Source organism: Piliocolobus tephrosceles, chromosome 2 (assembly GCF_002776525.5).
Source record: "Piliocolobus tephrosceles isolate RC106 chromosome 2, ASM277652v3, whole genome shotgun sequence".
Lineage (NCBI taxonomy): Eukaryota > Metazoa > Chordata > Mammalia > Primates > Cercopithecidae > Piliocolobus > Piliocolobus tephrosceles.
In genome coordinates, this window is record NC_045435.1 from 166,008,449 (window position 1) to 166,036,177 (window position 27,729).

The 27,729-nt window shown below is 40.3% G+C and overlaps 1 protein-coding gene and 1 pseudogene across 1 annotated transcript in view; one reads left to right on the forward strand and one right to left on the reverse strand.

The window, feature by feature from the left end:
- SLC9A9 (solute carrier family 9 member A9) overlaps positions 1-27,729 on the reverse strand; it is a 595,600-nt gene that overhangs the window by 302,408 nt on the left and 265,463 nt on the right. The window contains exons 7-8 of the mRNA XM_023215367.2: positions 21,039-21,177; positions 16,552-16,657 (exon numbers count right to left, since the gene is read on the reverse strand). Coding sequence (XP_023071135.1) covers positions 16,552-16,657; positions 21,039-21,177 — 245 coding nt within the window. The remainder of the gene's footprint in view (positions 1-16,551; positions 16,658-21,038; positions 21,178-27,729) is intronic.
- The window catches only part of LOC111544747, a 40,607-nt pseudogene continuing 37,157 nt past the window's right edge, over positions 24,280-27,729 (forward strand).

Consider the following 27,729-nt stretch of genomic DNA (forward strand, 5'->3'; position numbering starts at 1 on the left):
AAAAATAGACCCAATGTAAGCAGAAAAAAAACTTGACAAAGAAAAATGAAAAAGCAGCCAAAAAGAATATATGAAAAAGAAGACTTGGCCACTAAAATAAAGAGCTGTAAAATAAGAGGTCCATACCTCTCAGCCCCTGTGGTATCTTGGGCCTCAATGCTTCCCAGGTTGCCATTCTCTGGCCATGGCTACAGGCATAACACGAGTGATGCTGGCCAATAGCTTCACCCTACTGAGACTTAATGTTCTCATCTGGCTAGCGGCTACCAGTCTCAGAGGTCTGTTTTTAGTATAATGCAATATAATGGATATTAAAATCCTTTACAAACTCAATACTCTTAAGTAAATATAGGGTTTTGCCATAAATATTAGGAGATGAAACGAAGAAGACAAGAAGGAATAACTTGGAGAAACTCATTTCAGGGATAAACACAGCAACATTTCCTATTTAACAAGTGACTGGGAGATGGTACATGCTTTGCACATTCTATGCCCTTTTTCACCTTTGTTGTCTTCTCTTCACCTTTAACTCCTGCATCAAGGAAATCAGGTAGAAATGTGCTTGCTCTTCCTAGTAATCTAAACTTAGACAATTCTCAGTAATGTCACAATTACGCTACCAGACTTACATGAGTTAGTTTGGTATCTGGTATTTTTCCACTCAATTGCTAGTTATCTGTTGAGATCCTATACTGAGTAAAGCACTGACCATGGGTATGAGGAACACAAGCATGAATAAAGCAGGCGTAGGCCTCAAGCGGCTTTATGTCTCCTAACAGAGATAAGATATATACAAAGACATCTAAAACTGGGTAGAATAGTGGGTGATAATAAACGAATTCTCAAAGGGAGTAATTTCTTTAAGGCTAGAAAAGCTGAGAGAGGGATGAAGAATGTTTTCCTGAAAGTGGCAGAGGCATTTAGATCTTGAAAGATGAGGAAAATTTGGGAGTGCAGGTTCATGGGGAGGGACTTCAGCAAGAGCAAAGGGAGACAGGCAGGTGATTGCGGGGCATATCTGAGAAACATGCACTTTACCAGCACACTTGGGCTTATCCATTATAGATAGGGAATAAATACACATGAATTAATTTTAAAATTTTTTGAATATAAAACTTCATAGGAGAGACAATTAATAAACTCTATGCTTAATTGTCAAACTATTTATTATAAGCACTAAGGTATTTATGTTGCATGTTTTGTTAGGTCTGGTATACAAAAAATTAGAAATATAAAATACCTAGTATGTCTACCCTCTGTTGGCAAAATATTTCTTCATTTGCTTTCCCAGTAAAAATAAAATCTGATCATTCTGTTTCCATCTCTGCTGGAAAAACAAGCAATCCTTAAATGCAACTCTTGTATTACATGTCCAAGATCTTAGATTTAAATTGTATGTATGGGGCCCTGCAGCAATGATGAATGGACTCAACTACATACATCTGGGTTCATGTGGAGTGGGTCATGCTCAGAAATATCTGGAACCTAAAATAAATAAGGGACTCTGAAAGAAATCAGGAGGTGGCCTACAAAAAATAATAAGAGCATCTGACTCATGTTTGTACACAACACTGCCTTTCAGTGTTTGTACAGTGAGGTTTTAGTGGTGGGCAAGAGCCCAAAGGATTGACTGTAGGGACTCATTTACACAGCTTTGGATAAGAACTAGAACCAACACTTTTTGATGCTATCTAAAAGAACTGTTTTGAAAAACCACAAAGAGGCACATGGTTAAACTCGTTAATTGGCAAGCAAAGAAATTTAGGAAACAGCATGAGGAGATCTATGATTCTTGGGGAAAAATAATGATTCTGCTGGCAAGTAAATTATTTCCAGAGAGATCAATTTTCAGAGAACAATTCATTCCTTTTGTTTAACACAGTACCATTTATACAGTTCTCCATGACTTCCACTTCTGGACCCTCTCAGAAAGCATTAGTGCTACTAAATATAGTATGTCTATTTACTTGTTGGTATGATCAAATTTCAATGTGTGGTTGTAAATTATGTAAGAAAAAATGTGCAATACTGGGTCAGAAAACATAGGATCTATCTGGTCATAGTTCAGACACTTTGCTAGTTTGATGACTGGTGCAACTTATATCCATTGCCTCCTCCATTGCTTCCTCCTCACTAAATTGAGGAAGGTAGTCTGTTCAGTGGTTTTCAAATAGGGGTATATAAGACAATCCAAGCAAGGAGGAAGAAAATGTAAGATCATCATAATTTTAATTAGTACTTTTGTATATTCTAAGGTAATATAATTACCCTTGTGGGCAAAAAAAACCAAAACGAACATTAATGTATAAGCATTTGTTACATAATAAATCTATTTTATTTCATGCCAATAAGGGTCAAGAAACTCTGGCAAGCATTGCTCTAGATGACCTCTAAGCACCTTCCAATTGTAAATGTCTGTGATATACATGGTTCCGTTTTTACATTTGCTTCAAGGTCTGCATACATGGGATTGAAGAATTGCATGCGGTTTAACAGCTTCACTTGACTTCCTGTCAACTAGATTACCCAGTGTCTCCCTCTTGACCTCTATCTCCTCAAGAGCTAGGTTCCTGACCTGCTGTATTATCGCTGACCCATAACAGTGTCCAGCACATGTCAGGTACTCAAATCCACATCTGTCAAAGGAATGAACTTCTACTTCAAGAAACGTTTATGTGCTTTGAAAAGAGGACACACGGAGATTAACCCTAATTCTTACATAGGAATAAATGTTTATATGAATTTATTCCTGGCAGGGTCCATTGTCTTCTAATAAATTTTCTTATTCAAGACTATTGTCACGTACAGTCTCTGCTTCTGATAACATTACTCCAGAATTCTTTACTCATTAAAAGTTGATGAAGCCATCAGATACAGAAGTAGAAAAATAAGTGTCACATGAAGCATGCTTTGCCTTGACACTAAATGCAGACTTGAAGGGTTTCTAAGACTAGAGAATATTGCATTTTTGGACAGAAATATTGATTATATCACCAGAACACAGAACAAGAATGAGTAAGAAAAAAAATACGTCTTGCCCTCAGATGGTCCTCTGAGGGGTTTAAGAGGTTGATGGGTTATTTTTCATGCCACATTTTATTTATTTTTGATCTACTAAGAAGAGAGATTTCTGACAGGTTTCCTACAATCACTGAAAGTGAACCTGGAACTGAGAAGTCAAAGATTTAACAAAATGGAAAAATCCTTCAGGCAATATGAAAGTATCCAGTTTTCCAAAGAGTAAAATTACTGTCTAGTTCACCATATTTGGCAACTCCACAGTTGGCAGATTAATAATGCATCTGTGGAATATAAGAGCATCAATATAGAAAACAGCATGAATCTATGTTCTTATTTCTGATTCCTCCAATGCTGAGTATAGATATGCACTTAAGTGTTACTTCAAATCTATGTTGCCAGGTTTAGAAATTTTTGTTTAAAAATATCCTCTATGTAAATTCTTCATAACATAGCAATGAGTACTTATGCAAATTATCTTGAGGTCTGGAGAAGAAGGAAAAACCTGTTTTGCTTAGATCCCTGGCATGGCACCTCAAGTTTTGGTGTTCATTAGGCTTACCCTCATTACCCTGGTCTCATTCTAGTTCCCGTTTCCTTGGAGTCAGCTAACACGTTTACATCAATGTCACCTAAACCTGTGATCAGCAATCTCACCCCAGATGTTCAGGCCAGTTGCCCACTGTACTTTTCCACGTGAATATTGTACCCTTCTGTGGAATTCTGAAGGTCCTGGAATGAACTGATTATTGTGTCTCCTTTTGGCTGCATGTATTCACTCACTTGTATTCTCCATTTTGGTGAAATGAACCACTGACCCAACGGACATAAAAACCTGGGAATTATCCTTGACTCCCTTTTCTTCTTCACCCATATGTTATTTGTGCCATCTTCTGACAATTTTTACATGCCTAAGCAGAACGTGGTTCTTGGGAAATAATTTTACCTCTTTCCCTATGTCTTCTGGCACCACGAAGAGTTGTTAAATAATAACTGAAAACATTTACAGTGAAGAAAGCAGGGGTAAATTTGTCCACTACTTTAGCTACATGTGCAGGTTGTTTGAATATTGAAATGAAGAGCTAGTCGGTTCAAGGAAGTGCAGGTGTGAGTTAATGAGTTATTACGTGAGAAGACATATTTTACACCTGTGTTTATTGAGATGGCATCATTGCATGTTTGCCTTTGGTTCAGTGTGCTGGTTAACTAAGCCCCTTGAGAATTGTAGGCACTATTTCTGCAGCTTAAACGCCTAATATTTTGAGCCTCAGGGTTTTTTTTTCCCCCAGCTTGGAAATCACTCTCACCTCACCTCATTTGTTGGTGGATTGTTGGTTAAGTTGGATTCACCTGGTTCTGTCAATAAGAAAGCAAACCAGTTTTAAGGTAAGAGATGCTGGCGAATGACATGTATTTGGAGGCTAAAACTGGCCAGATTTGTTTTGAGAAACAACTCAAACTAAGTCCCCTCCTGGAGATTTGTTTTATTTACTGAGCTCCAGAAATACATTTCCCATTCAGTCATGCAATGCATCAGTGGCCAGCCAAATGGAACACATTCACCTTTGAGCTAAAAGCCTTCTTAAGAGTTTGAAAACAATTTTTGCCCAAGTGAGAAATGATGAGATGAGAAATAATAAGCCAACTTACTTACTCAGACAAGTGAAATCTCAACATGTCCAGTAATAGTCATTTCATTTGGAAATCTCTCCTCCTTATCTATTGCAAAATAGACTTTCTCAAGTTCCCCTTTTTCCTCACTGCTTACTCTACAAAAGCCTTTTAAGAACTGACTTGACAAATATATAGCACCTGAGTTTCCAAGTGCAGCTTTTCCTATCATGGCAATGTAATTAGGCCCTTGTGATTTGAGACCAGTAGGAGAACAGGCTTGGGGGAAGGGATTGAGATGATTTAACTGTTTGTGTTGTAAACACAACTTGCATGTGCTAAGCACTTCTTTCTTTCAGACATCTTGGTCAATTCCTTAATGAATGGGCCAGAGTGTTACTTGTTTTTAACTTTCTACACTTTCATTGTTTTTAAGAGTCGTTTACTTTCTAGAATCAGACTACAAAGCCCAGCCCCATTACTTAATGATCAGGACTTTTTTTCCTTCATATTTCTGGATTCTTGTTTTCTTAAATGGAAGTTATTCTAAGCTGAGTAAATAGTGTTGTATACTGTTTAACTTTTTGTATGAGAAAATGAGGTATGCCAGTGGCCCTCTTTCCCTCCTTTGCCTCCAACGAACATAAAATTGCCCTAGGAATCTAAAAATGGAAGCTGCCTTTATTACAGCAATGCCTGGAAGCAGAGAAATCATTAGACATGGTGTCAATGTTGCCATTAGAAATCTTACTCTTTGGGTGTTTAATGACTGTCCCTAAAAGCTTGCTTCTGGCGAAAACCTGACCCCTAAAGTCTCAGCTGGGAAACAGAGTATATAAATGAATTTTCAAACAACCTGTCCAGCTGTGCTTTTCCGTTATCTTCATAAACTGGAAAGCAGCTTCTATGACAGGATTCAATTCCATTAGAGATTACACTATAAATAATACTGCTGAAGTATTTTCAATATTCATTTTAAAATAATGGCTCAGTAACCTAATGACTTTTAGAAAACAGGCCTCTGCACAAGAAAATTCTACCTGATCCAAAATTAGGCAGTCATGCATACCAGGTACCTCATGGAGAGAATTCCTTAGGGTCATGTATTTACCCAAAAGCCACATTCTGTATGTGTACAATGTCCTTCTATTACAAAGTAATAAATTCCTTTGACTTTAGCAGTAAGGAAAATAGAGATGCCAATTATTAGGATGACTTATTCCAATCCTTTAGCAAGTCAGCTAAGATCCAGAAACCAGAGACACATGCCTCGGTGGCTGATTTTGTAAGAAGGGCAGACACATCTGTATACATTCTCTTCTTTCTATGCTCTCTGGATTTGCGAGAAGTCCCTAATGTCCATTTCTCTGTGCATACTCTCATCCTCCATAAAGACTTCTCACTTGCATTTTATATTCTGCCCAATCTTCCCAAATAAATGTTTTCTCAATGTGCGTGTATATTTCAAGTAGCAGAGATTCAGATTTCTGGGTAACAGAAACACCAGCCTTCATTTGCATGTCTAAAAGCCACTTCTTTCCATAAAACCAAGTTCTATGTGACTATTGAACACTGGCAGGTGCAATTTCCAAGAGACTGAGATGAGGTGGCTGCAAATGTGGCCCTGGAAGTAAAAGATGATCAAAATAAATCAAATGATCATCATGAAATTAGTAACAACTGAAAGTGAACACAGGCGATGTGTTAATGAGCAAGCTGCTTACACTGAAGTGTTCATGATGAATCTGATAAGAAGCTGAATTGGAAAGGATAATGAACATTGCAAACTGTCTTTAAAAGCTTGATTCTTTTTGTTTGTTTATCACTATGCACCTGGTATAAGATGGCCCCAAGTATCCTAGCCTAGAGGCTGTGCTGTCTTTGAGACTCTCTTCCCTTCTGATCTGTCACAAAGTTATACAGTTTCTTCTGTTGAAATACTTAATGGACTTTTCCTTCCTTTGTACCATTTAGATTTCTTTGTTTGCAAGTAATAAAAACAGACTCTGGCTAACATAATCAGAAAGGAATTTATTGGAAGGAAGTGTGATAGCTCTTAGAAAGGAGGCATCATGGCTGCTCCAGGGATCTGGTGGCAGGAATAAATAAATAGAGGTTCTCAATAGGGCTCTGCTATTGAACAGGTGCCAGCAGTTATACATCCTCCTCTCTCCCTCCTAAAGTTTTACATACCAGGGGAACAGTGTCTAGTTGACCTAGCTTCAGATGTCCTCATTCTCTTTTTCAGGGGACGGTGGGACACACTGATTAGAAGATGTTATCCACTGGAGTCGGGGGTAGTTTCCTAAGAGACATCAGGATGCTATTACCAGTGGAAGTAAGAATGTGTGCTGGGCAGCCAGAACCAACACATGTCCATCACATTCCTCTAGACAGAGCTCTTCCTTTCATGCCTATATGTCTTCATTTTTTAACTTAATAATTGGGAAAATAAAGTTACAGATTAATGAAATTTATGATATATCATTTACTTGATGTATGGATCTGCTGTGAAATATTTGGACCAGTGGATGTGTAAAATCTGTAGGAATATTATCAGGCACAGAACACTTACTACCTTATAAAGTGATCTGTTATTCAGGGTTTGGGAGTTTTTTTCTTTTGTTGAGTGAAAATTATTCATTCCACTGCTCAAACAATATTTATTTTGTGCCTACAATGGTTCAGTCATTCTTTAGATGCTGATAAAGCCCTCCTGAACTTGACAGTCTAACTTCTGCCCATTAATCCTAATTCTACATCAGCTCTAATTTTGTACTTTAGAACTAGAGAGAGTAAATCAAACAGTGCAGTGCAATCTAGATGCACATATATGGACAATAACCAGTTAGAAACTATAAAGAAAGAAGTTCTCATTTACTATAGCACCCCAAAATATAAAGTAGCTGCTAAAAAGGTACTTAACAAGAAATTTGTGGGTCTAATGTGAAGACAACTATAAAAATTTACTGAGAGCCATAAAATAAGACTCAAATAAATGGAGAGTCATAACATATTCCTGGGTGGGAAGACTTGATGTTATAAAAATGCCATTTCTCTTCAAGTTAATCTAAAAATTTAATGTACCCCAATTATAATTCCAAAATTATTTTCTGTTTGGAACGTGTTATTTTCAAGTCCATCAGGAATAATAAATACATAAGTATAGCAAAGGAGCTTTTGAATATGGGGAAGAGGAGTAAAAGATTGACCTACTAGATATTAAAATAAACCACGAAGCTGAAATAACTGACACAGTGAATATCAAACATTCAGTGGAACAAATGAAAGCCCAGAACATACAGATACACATACACATACATGTGTGTGTACATACACAGACATTTTAAGTAGGTAAAAGTTGATGGGTGTTAGGACAAGTGACTTATCATCTGGGAAGAAAACCAAATCACTACTATACCCCACACCTCATATCAAAACACATTCCAGCTGGTTTCTGATGCAAAAGCAAAATCAAACAACTTTTAACAGAAATTATACAGTGCCATTAAGAAACACTTGGGTTTTCTATACATTTTTTCTTTTTTATTATTTTTTAGGCTGCTAAGTTTGTAGACATACCATCCACTTGGGCTTTCTAAGGAGGCGATATAATTAACCACATAAAACTTGAAAATGCCTATGCTAACCCCTTTCCCTTACCCAAACGAACAAAACAGAACATAGTTAAAAGGTACAAGTACAAATTGGAGAATATTTATAGCCTATATGACAGTCAAAGGTTAATTTTCTTTTCTTTTCTTTTTTCTTTTTTTTTTTAGAGACAGGGTATCTCTTTGTTGACCAGGCTAGAATGCAGTTGTGTGATAGCGCACTGCAGTCTTGAACTCCTGGGCTCAAGCAATCCTCCTGCCTCAGCCTCCCTGGTAGCTAGGACCACAGTGTGGGCCACCATGCCCACATAAGTTTTTTTTTTTTTTTTTTTTGTAGAGACTGGGTCTCACTATGTTGTCCAGTCTGGTTTGGAACTCTTGGGTTCAAGCAATCCTCCCCGCTTGGCTTCCCAAAGTGCTGGGATTATAGAAATGAGCCATTGGTCCTAGCCAATTTTCTCCATAGATAAAGAGTAACTAAACTATAATGTGACAAAGATAAACATCTCAACAGGAAAAAAGTAACAACAAAAAAGGTAACAAAGGGCATAAACTGGTAGCTCACCAAAGAAGAAATACAAACAGCAAATGACATGTAATTAAAACAGCTTTTCCTTCATAAAAATATAACATGAAACCAGAAGAAAATGGAACTTGATTATCAAATTGCTAGTGATTAGTAACATTTGGCGGGGGCTCGCCCAAGATGGCCAAATAGGAACAGCTCCAGCCTCCAGCTCCCAGCGTGAGTGACACAGAAGACGGGTGATTTCTGCATTTTCAACTGAGGTATCAGGTTCATCTCACTGGGGAGTGCTGGACAATCGGTGCTGGCCAGCTGGTGCAGCCCGACCAGCGAGAGCTGAAGCAGGGTGAGGCATTGCTTCACCTGGGAAGCGCAAGGGGGAAGGGAATCCCTTTTCCTAGCCAAGGGAAAGTGAGACACACAACACCTGAAAAATCGCGTAACTCCCACCCTAATACTGCACTTTACCGAGGGTCTTAGCAAACGGCACACTAGGAGATTATATCCCACACTTGGCCTGGAGGGTCCCATGCCCACGGAGCCTCCTTCATTGCTAGCACAGCAGTCTGAGATCTAACTGCAAGGCGGAGGCTAGGCTGGGGGAGGGGTGCCCGCCATTGCTGAGGTTTAAGTGGGTAAACGAAGCCACCTGGAAGCTCGAATTGGGTGGAGGCCACCGCAGCTCAAGGAGGCCGGCCTGCCTTGGTAGACTCCTCCTCTGGGGACAGGGCATAGCTAAACAAAAAGCAGCAGAGACCTCAGCAGAGGTAAATGCCCCTGTCTGATAGCTTTAAAGAGAGCAGAGGATCTCCCAGCACGGAGGTTGAGATCTGAGAACAGACAGACTGCCTGCTCAAGTGGGTCCCTGATCCCTGAGTAGGCTAACTGGGAGACATACCCCACTAGGTGCAGACTGACACCTCACATCTCACACGGTAGGGTACACCCCTGAGACGAAGCTTCCAGAGCAAGAATCAGACAGCAACACTTGCGGTGCAGCAATATTCTATCTCCTGCAGCCTCCGCTGCTGATACCCAGGCAAACAGGGTTTGTAGTGGACCTCAAGCAAACTCCAACAGACCTACAGCTGAGGGTCCTCACTGTTAGAAGGAAAACTAACAAACAGAAAGGACACCCACACCAAAACCCCATCAGTACGTCACCATCATCAAAGACCAAAGGCAGATAAAACCACAAAGATGGGGAAAAAGCAGTGCAGAAAAGCTGGAAATTCAAAAAATCAGAGTGCATCTCCCCCTCCAAAGGAACGCAGCTCATCACCAGCAGCAGAACAAAGCTGGATGGAGAATGACTTTGATGAGTTGAGAGAAGAAGGCTTCAGTCAATCAACTTCTCAGAGCTAAAGGAGGAACTGTGTAACCAGTGCAAAGAAACTAAAAACCTTAAAAAAAGAATGGATGAATGGATAACCAGAATAATCAATGCAGAGAAGACCTTAAAAGAACTGATAGAGATGAAAACCATAATATGAGAAATATGTGACAAATGCACAAGCTTCAGTAACCAACTTGATCAAATGGAAGAAAGAGTATCAGCGATTGAAGATCAAATGAATGAAATGAAGCGAGAAGTGTGGAGAAAAAAGAGTATAAAGAAATGAACAAAGCCTCCAAGAAGTATGGGATTATCTGAAAAAACCAAATCCACATCTGATTGGTGTGCCTGAAAGTGACGGGGAGAATGGAACCAAGTTGGAAAACAGTCTGCAGGATATCATCCAGGAGAACTTCCCCAACCTAGTAAGGCGTGCCAACATCCAAATTCAGGAAATACAGAGAACACCACAAAGATACTCCTCGAGAAGAGCAACTCCAAGACACATAATTGTCAGATTCACCAAAGTTGAAATGAAGGAAAAAATGTTAAGGGCAGCCAGAGAAAAAGGTCAGGTTACACACAAAGGGAAGCCCATCAGACTAACAGTGGATCTTTTGGCAGAAACTCTACAAGCCACAAGAGAGTGGGGGCAACATAGTGTTGGACATAGTGTTGGAAGCTGTGGCTAGGGCAATCAGGCAAGAGAAAGAAATCAAGGGTATTCAGTTAGGAAAAGAAGAAGTCAAATTGTCCCTGTTTGCAGATTACATGATTGTATATTTAGAAAACCCCATCGTCTCAGCCCAAAATCTCTTTAAGCTGATAAGCAACTTCAGCAAAGTCTCAGGATACAAAATCAATGTGCAAAAATCACAAGCGTTCTTGTATACCAGTAACAGACAAAGAGAGAGCCAAATCATGAATGAACTCCCATTCACAATAGCTTCAAAGAGAATAAAATACCTAGGAATCCAACTTACAAGGGATGTAAAGGACCCCTTCAAGGAGAACTACAAACCACTGCTCAGTGAAATCAAAGAGGACACTAACAAATGGAAGAACATACCATGTTCATGAATAGGAAGAATCAATGTTTTGAAAATGGCCATACTGCCCAAGGTAATTTATAGATTCAATGCCATCCCCATTAAGCTACCAATGACTTTCTTCACAGAATTGGAAAAAACTGCTTTAAAGTTCATATGGAACCAAAAAAGAGCCCGCATTGCCAAGACAATCCTAAGCCAAAAGAACAAAGCTGGAGGCATCACGCTACCTGACTTCAAACTATACTACAAGGCTACAGTAACCAAAACAACATGGTACTGGTACCAAAACAGAGATACAGACCAATGGAACAGAACAGAGCCCTCAGAAATAATACCACACATCTACAGCCATCTGATCTTTGACAAACCTGACAAAAACAAGAAATGGGGAAAGGATACCCTATTTAATAAATGGTGCTGGGAAAATTGGCTAGTCATAAGTAGAAAGCTGAAACTGGATCCTTTCCTTACTCCTTATATGAAAATTAATTCAAGATGGATTAGAGAGTTAAATGTTAGACCTAAAACCATAAAAACCCTAGAAGAAAACCTAGATAGTACCATTCAGGACATAGGCATGGGTAAGGACTTCATGTCTAAAACACCAAAAGCAACGGCAACAAAAGCCAAAATTGACAAACGGGATCTAATTAAACTAAAGAGCTTCTGCACAGCAAAAGAAACTACCATCAGAGTGAACAGGCAACCTACAGAATGGGAGAAAATTTTTGGAATCTACTCATCTGACAAAGGGCTAATATCCAGAACCTATAAAGAACTCAATCAAATTTCCAAGGAAAAAACAAACAACCCCATCAAAAAGTGGGCAAAGGATATGAACAGACACTTCTCAAAAGAAGACATTCATACAGCCAACAGACACATGAAAAAATGTTCATCATCACTCGCCATCAGAGAAATGCAAATCAAAAGCACAATGAGATACCATCTCACATCAGTTAGAATGGCAATCATTAAAAAATCAGGAAACAACAGGTGCTAGAGAGGATGTGGAGAAATGGGAACACTTTTACACTGTTAGTGGGACTGTAAACTCATTCAACCATTGTGGAAAACAGTGTGGTGATTCCTCAAGGATCTAGAACTATAAATACCATTTGACCCAGCCATCCCATTACTGGGGATATACCCAAAGGATTATAAGTCATGCTGCTATAAAGACACATGCACACGTATGTTTATTGCGGCACTATTCACAATAGCAAAGACTTGGAATCAACCCAAATGTCCACAGTGGCAGACTGGATTAAGAAAATGTGGCACATATACACCATGGAATACTATGCAGCCATAAAAAAGGATGAGTTTGTGTCCTTTGTAGGGACATGGTTGCAGCTGGAAACCATCATTCTCAGCAAACTATAGCAAGAACAGAAAACCAAATACCACATGTTCTCACTCATAGGTGGGAATTGAACAATGAGATCACTTGGACACAGGAAGGGGAGCATCACACACTGAGTCCTATTGTGGGGAGGTGGTAGAGGGAGGGGATAGGATTAGGAGATACACCTAATGTAAATGACGAGTTAATGGGTGCTGCACACCAACATGGCACATGTATACATATGTAACAAACCTGCACATTGTGCACATGTACCCTAGAACTTAAAGTATAATAATAATAAAAAATAAGATATGGGGTGGTGAAGATGTGAGTGAATGAGTTTGCTTTCAGATTGCTGGTGGGAGTGCAAGGGGATACAAATTTTCTAAAAGACAATTTGGATAAATTTCTCCAAAAATTTAAATTTTAGTCTTTTAATTAAACCAGACAGACATTTCATTTTTAGGCGGTTATATAAATAAAATTTTATATCTCTAGCTATAAGGATTATCACTGCAGTAATAAGAAGAAGATTAAAACCTGTAAATAATCAAAAGGTTGTTATGATAAATTATGGCAAGTTCATATGATGGAGTATTTAATGTCTTGAAAAACATTCACTATAAATTTTTTAATGCTCCATTCATGGCATTTTTTTCATTATAAATTGTTGAATGAAAAAAGTAAGTTACTTAAGAAATATATATATATGTATGCATGAGTATATTTAGGTAGGCATATTTAAGTGTATATGTGTGTGTATAATTATATATATATATATAGTTAGCTTGACACAGCCAAATATTAACAATTGCTGTTAATATTCAGTAAGAATATAAGTGATTCTAAATTTATTTCCTTCTGTAAATCTGCATTTTCTAAATTTTCTACCATGAATATGGATTACCTTGGGGTAAGAAAAAATAAAATATATTTAAAAATAGATGTGCTTTCTTTAAAGTAGCAGAACACTGTTTTTCATATAGAATTGTATGTGAAATCCTAATTTCTGAAACCAGTAAAAGGGTGAAGTATGGGTAGGTGGCCGAGAGCTCTGCTCAATAGGCAGGTGTCCTTGAGGGCCCACTTTGAAAGGTCAGGGCCTGGGGAATTCTGCTGGGAAATCATTGCATGCTCATACCATCTCTAGGAGCTACATTAAGTGTTTTTAGTGAATGCATACAAGGTCCCATGATTGCTCGTTACCTCTGTAGTTACTCATAAACTATTTAATGGCTCTTTCCATTTTAGTTTACTATATTCACTGTTGTCTATTCATTCAGAAATAATTTTTTAAAAGTTTTCTAGATTTTAGTTTTGTATCATATTAGTTTACCTGTGCATTAGAACTAAAATGATTTTATTATTACATGGAAATAATTCGAGAATTATAATTTGATGCCACACCCTCAGGTTTTCTTGAAAGTTTATATGAGAAATGACCATATGAAGAATGAACCTCCATCTTCCCTAAAATTATTGTTAAATACACTGTCTCTTCTGGTGTTCAAAGTCCCTTATATACAGATGCATGTGATAAATTCCCCTAAAATTTTACCGTGAAAAATAAATTTTGCCCACTTTAATAAGCATGACTTTTTTAAAAAAATATAATGCTGTATTATTCTTTATATAACTCATCATGTTTCCCTTTTGGCTTTGACTGCCAGAAAGCTCAGAGCTATATTTATTGCCAAACCACAGCAATGAACAGCTGCCTAATTTTGCAGAAAAATTCTGTCCCAGAGCATTTGAGTGTTTACCCTCAACTAAATGGTCCTGTGATGTGTATGGCTTATGTTATGAGTTGTCACAAATCCAATTTGGAAATAGGCAAGGATTAAATAATAAACAACAAACAAACACATAAGTAATTCGGACTAAGCAGGCTTGGTCTTTGTCAATGGAAAATGCTCACACCTAGAATTTGGTGTGTAGCAAATGTCTGTTAGGCACATTGCCTAAATCTAGTGGACTACCCTGGAGTGAGTCTGCCCCTGGGTGCAGCCGTGGACACTTGGGTGTTTCTGTTACTGAGGTTCACACTAATATTCACCCATCCCATGATGCTGGCTCCTTAGAAAGTGGTCTGTGTGGTAGCTCAGTAAGGATATCAGGTTGAAAGGGTGTGAAAGAGCAAGGATCAAGCAAACTAGCAATTTATTCAGTTTCCCATGGATCTTAGGCTTTAATGTAGTTGATAGAACAAGATCTTGCTGAAATGGACAAGCAAATAGACAATTTTTACACAAATTGACAATTCTAAAGCAATGGGGTGTGTGTGTGTTTATTATAACATCCAACAGTAGATTAAACAATATTAGGTGAGTTAAGATACTTCCTTACATTTCTAGAAGGTCAAATATTTTTTCTTATTATTAATATTATTTAGATCATTTTATAAGTTAAACTTGAACAGAATACAGAATGTGGAAGAAAGGGAACTAATGTTTTTTGAATGACTGTGATGTAAATGATCTGCCTACATTATTTCACTGAAGGCACATGCTACTTTTTTTCTGAAATGCATAAGCTTTCCAGCTACCTCCTTAATAAAGTGGCAATGCACTAAAATAACATACTTTGTATTGAAATAATTTAGATACACTGGCCTGGTAGGGTGGAATCCAGTAATGTAGTCTTGATTATAGTGTCATAAGAACTGGTGGGTGGCTTTCTGTATTGGCAATAGACACCCTTGAAGCCAATGGGAATAGCTTGGACTGTGTGGCTCTGCAGTAAGTTGGGCCAGTTGATTAAAGCAATAGGTTATCATTACTAAAAAGATTTGCCACAGCATTCACAGGAGAGCCAAGACCAGCCAAGGAGTAACTGAACCAGGCAGTTGCCTGGGGCTCCAACTACTTCCCTCCTACCTACCCTTAGAGGTCTGCTTGATATTCCACAGATGGAGTTGCATTTGAGGCAGAAATGCGTGGTCCCCCAGAACCCAGGATCTAAAATTGAATTTCCTAGTTTTAAATCCCAGCTCCATCACTTAAGTTTGGCTGAGTAAACTGGAAATAGTCTTCCACTTTTGAATCTTTCTATAGATTAATGAAATCACCCACGAAAGACAGCTAGCCAGCATCTGGCTCATGGTATACCCTCAATATATGTCAACTTTTATTATTATTTAGACCTAAAGTATCACCTATTAAAATGCAAACACCCAGGGAGGTATACCTTGCTACCAGTTAGGAAAGATTCTCACCACTCAAATGTCAGTTGAGATGTAATGAGCAGAAAGGGATCCAGGATTGAAACCTGGGAGAAGCAGGGAATGTGGCTCCAGGAGAGAAACAGCATTAACATTTTGCTGGAAGCCACGGAGATTCTTCTGCGTGGAAAAGCACCCAATCGTTGCAGTAACCCAAGTACAAATCCTCATGGTTGCAGACAGGCAATCTAATTGCTTAATCCAGATCCTGGGATCTGCAGCCCTTGGGTCTAATGAACTGCCCCCTCTCTATCAACTGTTCCACATCAGAGGACTCCCTCTGTAGACTTTCTGTGCTAAGAGACATTAAACTGTACAGCCACCACATTTGCTATTTGTTTTCCTACGTGCTGTGGAACATATGTGAAGATCTCAAACACCGATGTGTATGGAGATGTGCATACTCTAGAGAGCCAGTTTACATTGAAACCTGCTGTTAAGAGCCACCGAAAACCACCACTCTTTTCTACAAAACAGTTGTGGGTATCTTTTCACACTCTGAATGAAGACTTCCATTTGAAAAGTCATCCATCACGCTATAAATCAGTCTCTTCAACATACCTCCTGTCCAGCCAGGAGAAAAGAGGAAAGCATTTCGGAGAATAGAATACAGAATGGGGAAGAAAGCTACTTGGTACAAAATGGATGAATTACTATTAGTTTTTCTCTCCAGGGTACCCAAGAGAGGCTGATTCTCACCCAAACCATCCACATGCACTGTTTAAGAGAGACTTCATTTCACCTCCTGCCAGGTCAGGGAGGGGCACACACCGGAGCCACACACATATTCACACACCCAGTTGGCTGTGCAGCATGAAGCACTGACCTGTTAGGCCGGCAGCCTCGGCAGACAGGAAGGCACTCCAAGACAGCAGGAAAAACAGGCCGGTTTCCAGCATCGGGAACTCGCACAGCTTGGTAAATTTGGTCAAGTGAGGAAGACAAGTTAAGGGAAACAACAGCTTTTACAGCTACATCTCCTTCTTGACTGAGAATAAAAACTGATCTGGTGATGACAGTTCCAGAGCAAAGTAAAAGAACTGATGTTCAGACCTGACTGGAAGGCTGTAATTCTTACTGGGGCCTGCTTTGAAGGCCAGCATGAGTTCCATGCTTCACCGGGGGCTGAACTTGCCTGTAAAAATTCAAACCTGTGTTCAGATTAAAAAGGTGTCTTCCTAAGACTATCAATTCAGCCCACTGTGGGCTTAGCCTCATCCCTTGGGATGCACCCCTCAGGAGAGGTGTAGCAGGCATGGAAAAACAAAGCCAAGGAGAGTATGGAGGGATGAGATGCTGCAAGTATGTCAGGACCAAGGAGCGCTGCTCCCTGGGGAGTGCAGTCTGTGGCCAGACCGCTTGGTAGAGTCTTCTCGCCAGGGGATGGAAGTAGGATCAGAAGAAGAAGTTACATTCAGTGACAGGGAAGCTGCCCATGCTCTCTTGGTATAAGTAGGATAAAGAGAAGGTACATTATTTCTAGGTCAGACAAGAGGCCTTTGGCAGGCAATGGTTCATTTTGACAAGGATGACACTTGGTCAATGGTCTATAAATTGCAAATAGAACAAAGGGATAGTAGTGATCCAAGTTGGGCAGAGAAGGGATCACGGGGATGAGGAGTATGTGATCGATGGGAAAGGGTTACATTGCAATTGTGTCAATATTAGGCACAAAATGCCCTGACAAATAAGGAGATGTGATTGTGTTGCATTTTTAAACTGTTAGAACAAAATCTAAAGAAAATTTCACATTAAGAGATGTTTAGCAGGGGAGCAGGGAAGTAAAAGTGTGACCTCTGGAACAGAACATTTTATTCTGATTCTTGACTCTGCCAGTGACTGACTGTGTGATTTCTCAGCAGTATATTAACCTCTTTGAGCCTCATTTCTATTCCATGTAAACTGACAATGAGAATAATACCTGATCCTACATGAGGTAAGTAAAACGTGATGAAGTATGTTAAACATGTTTTGTAAAGTTTTAGAAAGCACAAAGGCAAAATAATATCATGGATGGGAGTGTAGTGTTTCGAAGCTAACTCTACCTGGATTAAAATTCACAGTATTCACTTGGACACATCTCTGGATCACTGTGTGCCTCAGTTTTCCTGTCTGAAAACAGGAATAATAATGCAACCTACCTCAGAGGTCTATAAACTAGTTAACATATGTTAAGTACTCAGAACAGTGCCTGGCATGCAACAAGTGATATGAACTTGTCTACTGTGGTCTAATTTTTTTTTTTTTTTTTTTTTTTTGGTAAAACATATTTTTGGGAAATAGCATCAGTAAGGACCTGGAAGCAATTCTTTATCTGCTGTAAAGATCAGGCTGCCCTGAGATCCTTTTACAATATGCCCTTTTGTTACTTAGAGAGAAGTCTTTGTTTCTAGTGAGATTTGTTCTTCTGAATTCAGTCTTCTAGTTTGTTTTAAAGAGAATGTTCAGGGCAGGTGAGTAACAAAATAGCAATCGGCTATCTAACATTCTATTCTTTCTATCTCCTCCAGAAACTAGATCAGGTCTGGGTCAGTCCCTAGTTGCAGAGCTCAGGGGCCTACAACCTGAGGAGACTGCCTCAGAATGAAATAGGTATGCGGTTAGGAAGGTGAGGAGGACAACAGTAAGCATCTATCTCCTTCACAACCTGTGTTTGTAGAGCCTGTTAAAGACCACCAAACACTGCACGATTGATATCACCACTGTTACTGAGCCCCCGTTTCTTCTGTCTCTACACCCTTTCTTTCAGATCTGATCCAATCTCATGCCAGACTTCCAATCTCCAGGAATTTTTCTTCTTCCCTTATCAACCTGTTCACACGTGTTGCACCTTCTCCTCACATTAGGCAGAGAAGAATACCGATTTTAGTTTCTCCACTTAGTGTAGCCTCCAGAGCCCAAAAGTCTGGATTTGAATCCTGGCCCTGAAATATCCTAGTTGTTTGGCCTTAGCCAAGTTGTTTAACTTTGTCTGTTTCCTTAGCTGTAAAATTGGGATAGTAACAGTATCTACCTTCCAGGGTTCTTATAAAACTTATCTGATAATCCAAACACTTAGGGCAATGGCTAGCACATAGTAACATTTTCAATAAACGTTAGATGATATGATTATTACCGTGCTCACTATTACTTACATGTGATCCAGAGCGAGCTACGTATCCTCCTTGAGCCTCAGTTTCGTCAGGTGTAAGGTGAGGAAGATAATACCTTGTTTTACAGGGTTGATTCAAATGAGGAGATGCATAGAAAGGCCCTGGCACATGTTAGACACTCACAGAATGTTCCTATCCTTGTAGCTATTACTCTACTCTAAACAACACCTGGCCTCCACACAGTTCCAACTAAGAATGAAGGGGCAATAGGGAGCAGTGACTAGAGCATGGTCGTCCTCTTGATTCTCACTCTCTGGGTTTACTGGCTGGCTGCATGACCTTGGGCAACAGCTTACCCTTTCTAAGCTTCACAACCAATAAAAATAGCATCTGGTGATAGGATCCTTGTGAAGGTTAGATGAGACACCACATGGAAAACACGTCGTAGGTGGCCTGTCACAGCATAAATACTGGGTAGGTCATTTTTTTCTTGTTGGAAACCAGCACTATCTCTTCTGACTGACTTTATTTCTGTCAATGGAGATGCCATTTTACAAAGTTCTCAGGATGAAACTTTGGAGTAGCCTTTGACTGTCTCCTTTTGTTTGTCTCCAATAACCAGCCAATCACTAAGTCTTAGAGATTTTTCCTTCTAAACATCAGTCCCCTTCCTGATGCTTCCCCCGCAGTTCATCATCACAGTTTCCCTTGATTCTCGTCTCCTTCCTCTGATTCATCCTTTGTGCCAGTTCCTCATCTACATTTTAAAAACAGGACTGTCAGTGTGTCACTCTTCTGAGCAGAAACCTTTGGCAGCTAATTGTGGACTAGAGAAAGAGGCTCCGACTCTTTGAAATACCACTTCAAGATACTCCACAAGCTGACTCCATCCCACCCAAGTATCCTCATCCTCCATTTCTCACCAGCTGGAGCCCTGTGGTCGTCCCAGGCATGCCTTCCAGATGCCACATTGGTCCCACTGCCATGCCTTAGTGAATGCTAGCCTTTGCCTCCTGAGTCACCGACTGCTCAGCCTTTGCCCCTATTCTATCTTCCAGGCCGTGCCCAGAACCCACTCTGCTTATAAATACTGCTTTTCAAATTATTTTCCAGAGTCATAAGCCTGGCCAAGGGTATTATACTATTCCAGACACAATGGCCTCGTCCCAGTTTGAGTGTTTACAGTGTGATAACTTCGATGTAGCTCTGGCACTCACTTTCTATCCCAGTCTTCATGTGGAGCTCATCTTTCCAAGCCTGTTACTCACTGAGGCCAGGGTCCTTGTTTTACACATCTCCTGACTCTTCTTAGATATCCCCAGTAGAATCAAGTTTTTTAGCAGCGAATGTCTGGGTGAGATCCCATAGAAAAAGGCCCCCAATATTTTGCCTTCTCTTTGCCTGGGGCCTTCACCCCTCTGGCACACTTCTTCCTTCTCCTTCCCCTGAGGTCTTTGGTCCTTGATGTTCTGTTCTACCTCTCTTCTGTGGCTCCACCTAACCCTTATACTTGACATTGGCCTTCTGTCCTTCCTCCTCTACCCTGACTTACTTTTGCCCTATCTGAGTGTTCTAAGTGAGCAGCCCACCGGACCAGCTTCTTTCTTTGGCTCAGATTCTCTAGAAACTCTACCTATCATCCCAACTTCCTAACAACACAAAGGAATCAAAGACATGATTGCTCAAGTATGGCACACATATTTCAGCATTGCTTGCAGGTTCCTTTCTATGAAGTAGCTGTGGATGCTTGTTTAGACCCACAGTGACCTCTGGCTTGAGCTACCCTATAAGCTAGTGATTGAATAAGCCTGAAAAAGAGGCAGATCATACCCAATTTATCACCCTTAGTCAATTGTCTTATTCTTGACCCTAGATCTTTAGTTCTTCCTCTTGACCCTAGTAAGGCCAATCCTGATGCCTCCTGTTCACTAGTTTTCCTAGGTGGTATTTATTTAAGGTTGTTGATGTCCTAGGATTAGATAGTGTCAATAGCATTAGAACTGACCTTGGGCAAGAAGATAGATTGGGCCCATTTGCCACTGGTACCAACCTTTGCCTCCAGGGATGACTCAGAACCAAGATGGCACCAGTGGTGCCGTATGAAACTTGGACCAGACTATCTAGCCTTTTATGGGCCTGGAGGTTGTCCATCATCAGAAGCATTCCATGGATATTGACTGTTCTTGACAGTCTCAGCTTTCCACATACAGACAAAGGATATCAGTGCTGTGATGACGGCGTACGCAGACCCCATTGCAAATGAGCCAGCGAAGATTCCCAGGAAATTCCCCACAGACTGGAAGAATGCTGCGGCATCAAATGCATTTGGATTCTCCTTGGGACTGTAAATGGATATAGAACTGAAAAGAGAAGAGGGTGGAGGTTAGTTAGTGACTTTCATCTTATAGCCCAGATAGAATTTTGCACCCACTTTGGGGAGAGGTATCTTTTCCTGTAATGTTGGATGCTGGTTGGAAGAGTTAGGGAAAAACAGATACAGAAGGAGAGAGTTGGAGAATGCAGAAATCTTTCTACTTCCTCATAGCCCCATCCCATGGGATCCATATATTGCTGCCAGTCAGTAAACATTTTTAGATTGGAAGGGTCATAAAGAATATTGTTTCTGAGCAGACTAGGCATTAAAACATGGTAGGTGTATAAGGAATCTGCTGAGAAGATAGATAACTGTGAATTATTTAGTGGCCATATGTCTTCAGTGCTGTTATATACTCACAAATGTTCCTGATAAAAAGTGCACTTTTATGGCTTATGCACAAATGGGTGATACAAATCACCGTGTGCACAAAATATTCTGCCGTGATCTTGTCATAAACCACAAAGCATTCCTCCTCTCCAGTGTAACCCTTCAGAAACGGAACATTGATGGTGTTCAGAACATCACAGTATTAACCCCCAGGGAGAAACAAAACCCTCATTTTCCCACCAAAACAAATGGCAGCAGCTGCCCGAGGTCATCCTTTATACCCCAATTCTGGTGGCTGCCAACAGATTTATTTCCATAGAGAAAAATCAATCCACCAATAGCCAGTCTGTTCACTTAAATATTACTGAGGACGTCATATATGCTATTTTTTTTTAAACCAGGGCCTCAGATCCCAGAGTGTGAATATGAAAGATAAGGCATGTCCTATTTTAGGAAATATGAACTCCATATTGAGCATTAAAATGAACATATGTGCTAGATCCACTAGCTTTAGGGAGACTAATGAAATGACATTTCAGATTTTTTTTTTTTTTTTTTTTTTTTGCGGTTTTTATTTTAATACAGAATTTTAAAAAACTAATCAGGAAAAATCAAGAGTTTAGCAGTGAGTTTTGGAAGAAACTCTAAAAGCAGCAGTGTGGAGAGCAAAAGCACAGTAGACACACTGACTGAGATTAGATTGGATTTTACAGAGATGTAACTGAATCTTTTATGTTGCCGATGATTAGAGCATGTTAGCTCCCTGACCTGACTTTTTGTACTCAGAGATGACTTAAGAGAGAGCAAGGGGAACCAACTCCAATTCTTCTACAGGAAGATGCATGGCATCAAAAAAGGTAGTTTTAAATGGTCTTAGTTTTTCCCTGGATGTCTTTAAACCCCCAAAGTAGGCCAAACACTTCTGCTTTGATCCTGTAATTGGATAAGGAAGATGAATGTGGATCTTGAATGAAGCCTTGAAATGTATGTGAGAAAAGGACTGCCTTTGAAGTGTTTTTCTTTTTTGTAAAGTGTTGTGCTTTGCAGGAAAAAAGGAAAAGTAAACCCACATCTGGGTCCTTTGTATCTGCAAGTCCTGGGAAAAGGTATAAAACTCCACTGGCTATTAGGAAACCTGGTGTCCAAAGCTGTGATGCTTGATGTGTTTGAATCGACATTCTCCAACATATTTCTTCCTTCCAGTGAAGAAACAATAGTGATGAGAAAGCATTCCATTTGCATTCTGCCCTTCAAACAAAGGTGTTTGCACAGTAGCACAGCTTTGGAAGTAATTCTATTAACCTGCGGTTGCCACTAGTAGATCTGACCCATAGAACAAGCATGGCTTTATCCTTCTCTCCACCTCTATAACTTCCAGAAGTGTTTCCCTAGCCCGGTGCTTCTGGAATTTGGAGCACCTCCATCACATCATTTGGTCATACCCCATACCATTATTTATGCATGTTTTTCTTTAAATCATTTTTATTCAAATTCAGGAGCTTTTATTAAAGAGTATCTATGAAATCATAAGTTCGACGTGCTAATTATATTTCTTTTTATTATACGTAAAAGTAGGTAATTTAGAAAAAGAAAGTTCACCTGTATGTCACCTAAAATCATCTGGGTATGCCTACTGATCTGCAGTCTGCACTTTGGGAAATGTTCTCTTCCTTCCCACTCAACAGGGTATGATCACTTTGTTCACCAAACTTTACACCCTCCCTGTGATGTCTGACTTAACTGAAGGCAAAGGCTTAACTCTCCTTGACCTATGGAGATTGTCCATTGAATATGCTGGCCCTCAAGCTTCCCAGACATATGCACAAGGTGCCTGCCATGTGTCAAGTGATGTATTAAGTAGATATAGGAAGTGGGAGGCAGGCAGGGAAGAGCAGAGAGAAGGTAAGCAGAATTTGATCCAATAAACATCTTATTGAACCCCTGATATATGCAAAGCATACCTCGGCAGGGAAGCCTGAGATATAGATGGCAAATAGCTCTAGTCCCAGTGTTAAGTGATTTTGTGAGAAATACCCAACATTTAACGGTACAAAAGAGAAAAGGGGTACTCTTTTAGAATAAAGGAGATGGCATTTGAGCAAGGTAGCACGTCATCAGACAGAGATGGGGAGAGAGTATTCCAGGCAGTGGGAAGAGTGTTAAGAAAGGCAAGGAGGCAGGTGAGTTCAGGGCAATTGCAAGACATGGCTGCACCTATGTGGGCATGTGTGGTGGGGTAAAGATGGGTAAGGCAGCATTACTCAGAATCTTAAATTCCATGGTGAGAATATACTAAAGCCCTCACATTTACATAATATTTAGTCCTCTTGTGCCTACAGTATAGCTTTATTTGATCCTATAATAGCTCTGTGAAGTAAGCAAGGCATGTTTTGTTCTCTCTCCTTATCCCTTTCTCTCTCCCTCCCCCCTTCCTTCCTCCCTTCCTTCCTTCCTTCCTTCCTTCCTTCCTTTCCCTCCTTCTTTCCCTCCTTCTTTCCTTCCCTCCCTTCCTTTTTTCCCTCCTTTTGTCTTGCCTTCCTTTCTCTTCCTTTGCATAAAAGACATAAACTAAAAATCAGAGAAACGAAGATCACACAGCTACTAAATTCACAATGTAGATTTCTTGTTTCTCCCTTTAAAAAGGTGATCATTTTGTGGGGAAACATAAACTCACATCAGGATAGTTGAGTGACAGTGTGATGCTAACTATAAGGACAACAGGAGTTCAGGTACTAGAACATTTATTTTCATGCCGGGGATGGAACATGGGCAGCACCTTCCTGTACACAAGCCTAAGAGCAGAGTATGTTGACTAGGGAAACAGCACCCTCTCTCCTGGCCCACTAGCAGGTGAGACTCAGAACTTCTCAGGAAATCCTGCTTTCCTGCCTGGCTTTACTGAGACTGGACTTGGTCTTGCTTCTCTTTGGATACCCAGGACACAGCCTGTTGTTGGGCACATGACAGGGTATATAAAGGCTGATGGAAGGAAAGTGCAGGACAACTGGAAAGTAGAAAGGAAGAAGGCTTGCAAAAACTCATTATCTCTTGAAGCAAATCATCGCCCACAAGATTTCTTAGCAGGCATTGACTATACACAGTCACATTGTGGGTACTTTTATGGGTATCAGTCTAATCTTGAAACTGACACCTGTGCCTCTTAATTTGAGCCCAAGAACTGATACTTATTGGCTATATGGCCTTGGGCAAGTTACTTCATGTTCCAAATCAGTTACTTCATCTGTAGAATGGAGATAAAAATAGTATTTATCCCCTAGAAATGTTGTGAGGATATGAGATACATTTAGAACTCTTAGATATATCTTGTGGATTACAGTCATTCCTTGAGTACTTATATGTACACTCAAAATAAATACTCAGTGAATGTTATTTATCCTCACCATCATCATCATCATTCTGCTGAGAACTTCCACAAGTCTCACAATAACAACAGAGTGGTCAGTTACAACTATGGGCAAAATGGGGTGTGACTGCCCTCAGGGCACCCCAAGCTCTGAGGTTGCTGGGGCTGAACTAGTCACTTTTGCATAAGAACAACAGGGTGTCCATGAAGGAAAGTACCAGGCAGGTATCCCAGAGAAATGGCCACAGGAGTGGGGCTAAAATGTTCTCATGTATTTCATGGAACGCTTGGCTCAGGGGATCAACGAGGGAAGGAGTGCCCTCAGCTGTGTGGGCAGGGGTCTGCTCCAGGGACAAGAATAGGCCAGGAGACTCAGCTTGAGTTGCATCTCTTCAAGTTTAGGGGAGGATGTTCTACAAGCTAAATCCTCTGGCTTCTGGTAAGAAATGAGGCAAAAGAAGCAGAAGCCAGGCTGGGCGAGGTGGCTCATGCCTGTAATCTCAGCATTTTGGGAGGCCGAGGTGGGTGGATTTGGATTGCTTGAGCGCTGGAGTGTGAGACCAGTCCAGGCAACATGGCAAAACCCCATCTCTAAAAAAATTAGCTGGGTGTGATGGTGTGTGCCTGTGGTCCCAGCTGCTCAGGAGGCTGAGTTTGAAGGGTTGCTTGAGCAGGGAAGGTTGAGGCTGTAGTGAACTGTGATTGGGCCACTGCACTCTAGCCTGGGTGACAGAGCAAGACCTTATCTCAAAATAAATAAATAAAAATACATATACATAAAAATTTAAAAATAAATAAATTGGAAATAATCCAGGATATTGATTCATTCTGTTCAGCAATAGATTATTCAGCAAAATTAGTTTGATGGCAGTGTAGTGGACCTATACTCGAAAAAAAATGCATATAGCATCTTTTATTCAAAAATTTTGAAATGTATGAAGTATCCTAAACTCTTTGACAAAAGCAACATGAATAAGGATCATTTTGCTTACTGTATCATTTCTCATTCACAGACATCATTCAGACTTCAGTGTTTCTCTACAGCGCATCTTTTCTTCTATATCATGCTCCTGCAAGGAATGGATCTCACAGCTTAGGTAGTGTTAAGAGCATAGAATCCGAATCTGAGTTCTGGGTGTAAGTCTCAGCTTACTGCCACTTACCGCCTATGTGACCTTGAGCAAGTTACTGAAACCACCTTTATCTCAGTTTCCATAAAAGCATGATGACAATAATAGTACCTACTACACTGGGTTGCTATGAGAATTAAATGGATTAATGTTTATAAAGCATTTGAAACGGTGCGTCTCACCTAGTAAGAACTAGATAAGCATTTCTTAAATAAATTACCTCTCTCTTTGAGTGCTTCATTTAGTTCTAAAAGAAGCATTTCAAATAGATGTTCAATCAAAACCTCTATCCAAACAGAACTAAGATTTTACCACCTGTCTCTCACACTCTGACTGTCCCTGGCCTACCATCTTCGGGTGGCAGGGATCATCTGAGCATATGAATTGTTTTCTGCAGAACGGTGTGTGACTCATAGTAGAGTGCTCAATAAATGCTAGTAATGAGGAAGAAGAAGGAGGGGGAGTAAAAGGAAGAAAAAGAGGAGGAAGAAGAGATGTTGTGAGTGAAATGCTGCTGATAGTGAACATAAAATAATAGGTATGAAAAATATTATATAGATGGCACCACAACAACGCCCTCCCCTCTGTGGCTCTGGCCGCCCTTCTGCTGTGGCCCTATAGAGTCATCTCTCATCCTGATCATGACACTCTTCCTCAAGGTCTCCCAGTTTCCAACACCATCTTCCCCTGTTATTCTTCACTGGGACTACTGAGATACTTTGCCACACAGTTACCCACAGAAACTACCCAGCAACCTCAAGCTCCTGGTGGCCCTGGTTCCACAGGATGCTCTACCTGACCAGTCCTCCCAAATCCCACAGCCCACTCACTCTCCTGGGTGCCCGTGCTGATCAGAATAGCCTGCTTCTCCAGCCTCAGTCCAGCCTTTGTTAACATGAAATCAATGTCACTTGAAAGCTTATGAAAAGAATGTATTAAGTGAACATATTGTATCTCTTGCAGGATTTCTATTAATTTAGTCATTACAGAAAAAAATGAGAAAATGATTACTATAGCCAAAGATATACAAAAGAACCTTCCATTTTCTCTGCCAAATCTTTAATCCCTAACAAAAAAAATTATTGGCACCAGTTCATTGAAAAGTTCTTGATTAGTTGGGACATACATAAATATGAAATGGTTTACTTTTTTTTCCAATCACTGCTTCCAGCTGTACTATGTCGAGTCTCGCTTTGTGCTGGGTAAGTAGTTCCATTAATGATGTCTTGGTCAAATCCCATTATTGAGTTCCTTTCAGTTATTAAAACTTAGTGCAGCCCAACTTAAAACCTACATCTTCAAAGGTGGATTCCTGTTGTCCCTGCAGAACATTCTAGAGCAGCAGCAGGATGACTGGAAGGGAGGGAAGGCAGCACGCTCCTCCTCCTCGCAGCTGATGCCAGTGCCTGCTGGTGATGGAAGGCTGGAGGCGGGGTGGGGAGCCCAGTTCTCCTCTTTATGTGCCTAACTGCTTCTCAGTGTATAGGGCCCCCGGCCTCAGTCTTGCTGCTGCTTAGTCCTTCTCTTAGAGACCTCTGTTGGCATTGTGGTGCCTCCATTTTGCTGAGAACCCTTTCACAGCTGCCACAGGCTCTTCCAGGTCTACACACTTCCAGCCCATTTCCTTGGGTTGGATCAGTAGCCACTTGGGCAGCTCAGTGCCTGTCACCCCTCAGGAGGTGAAAAGAAAATAAATCTTGGGATCCCAAGATCA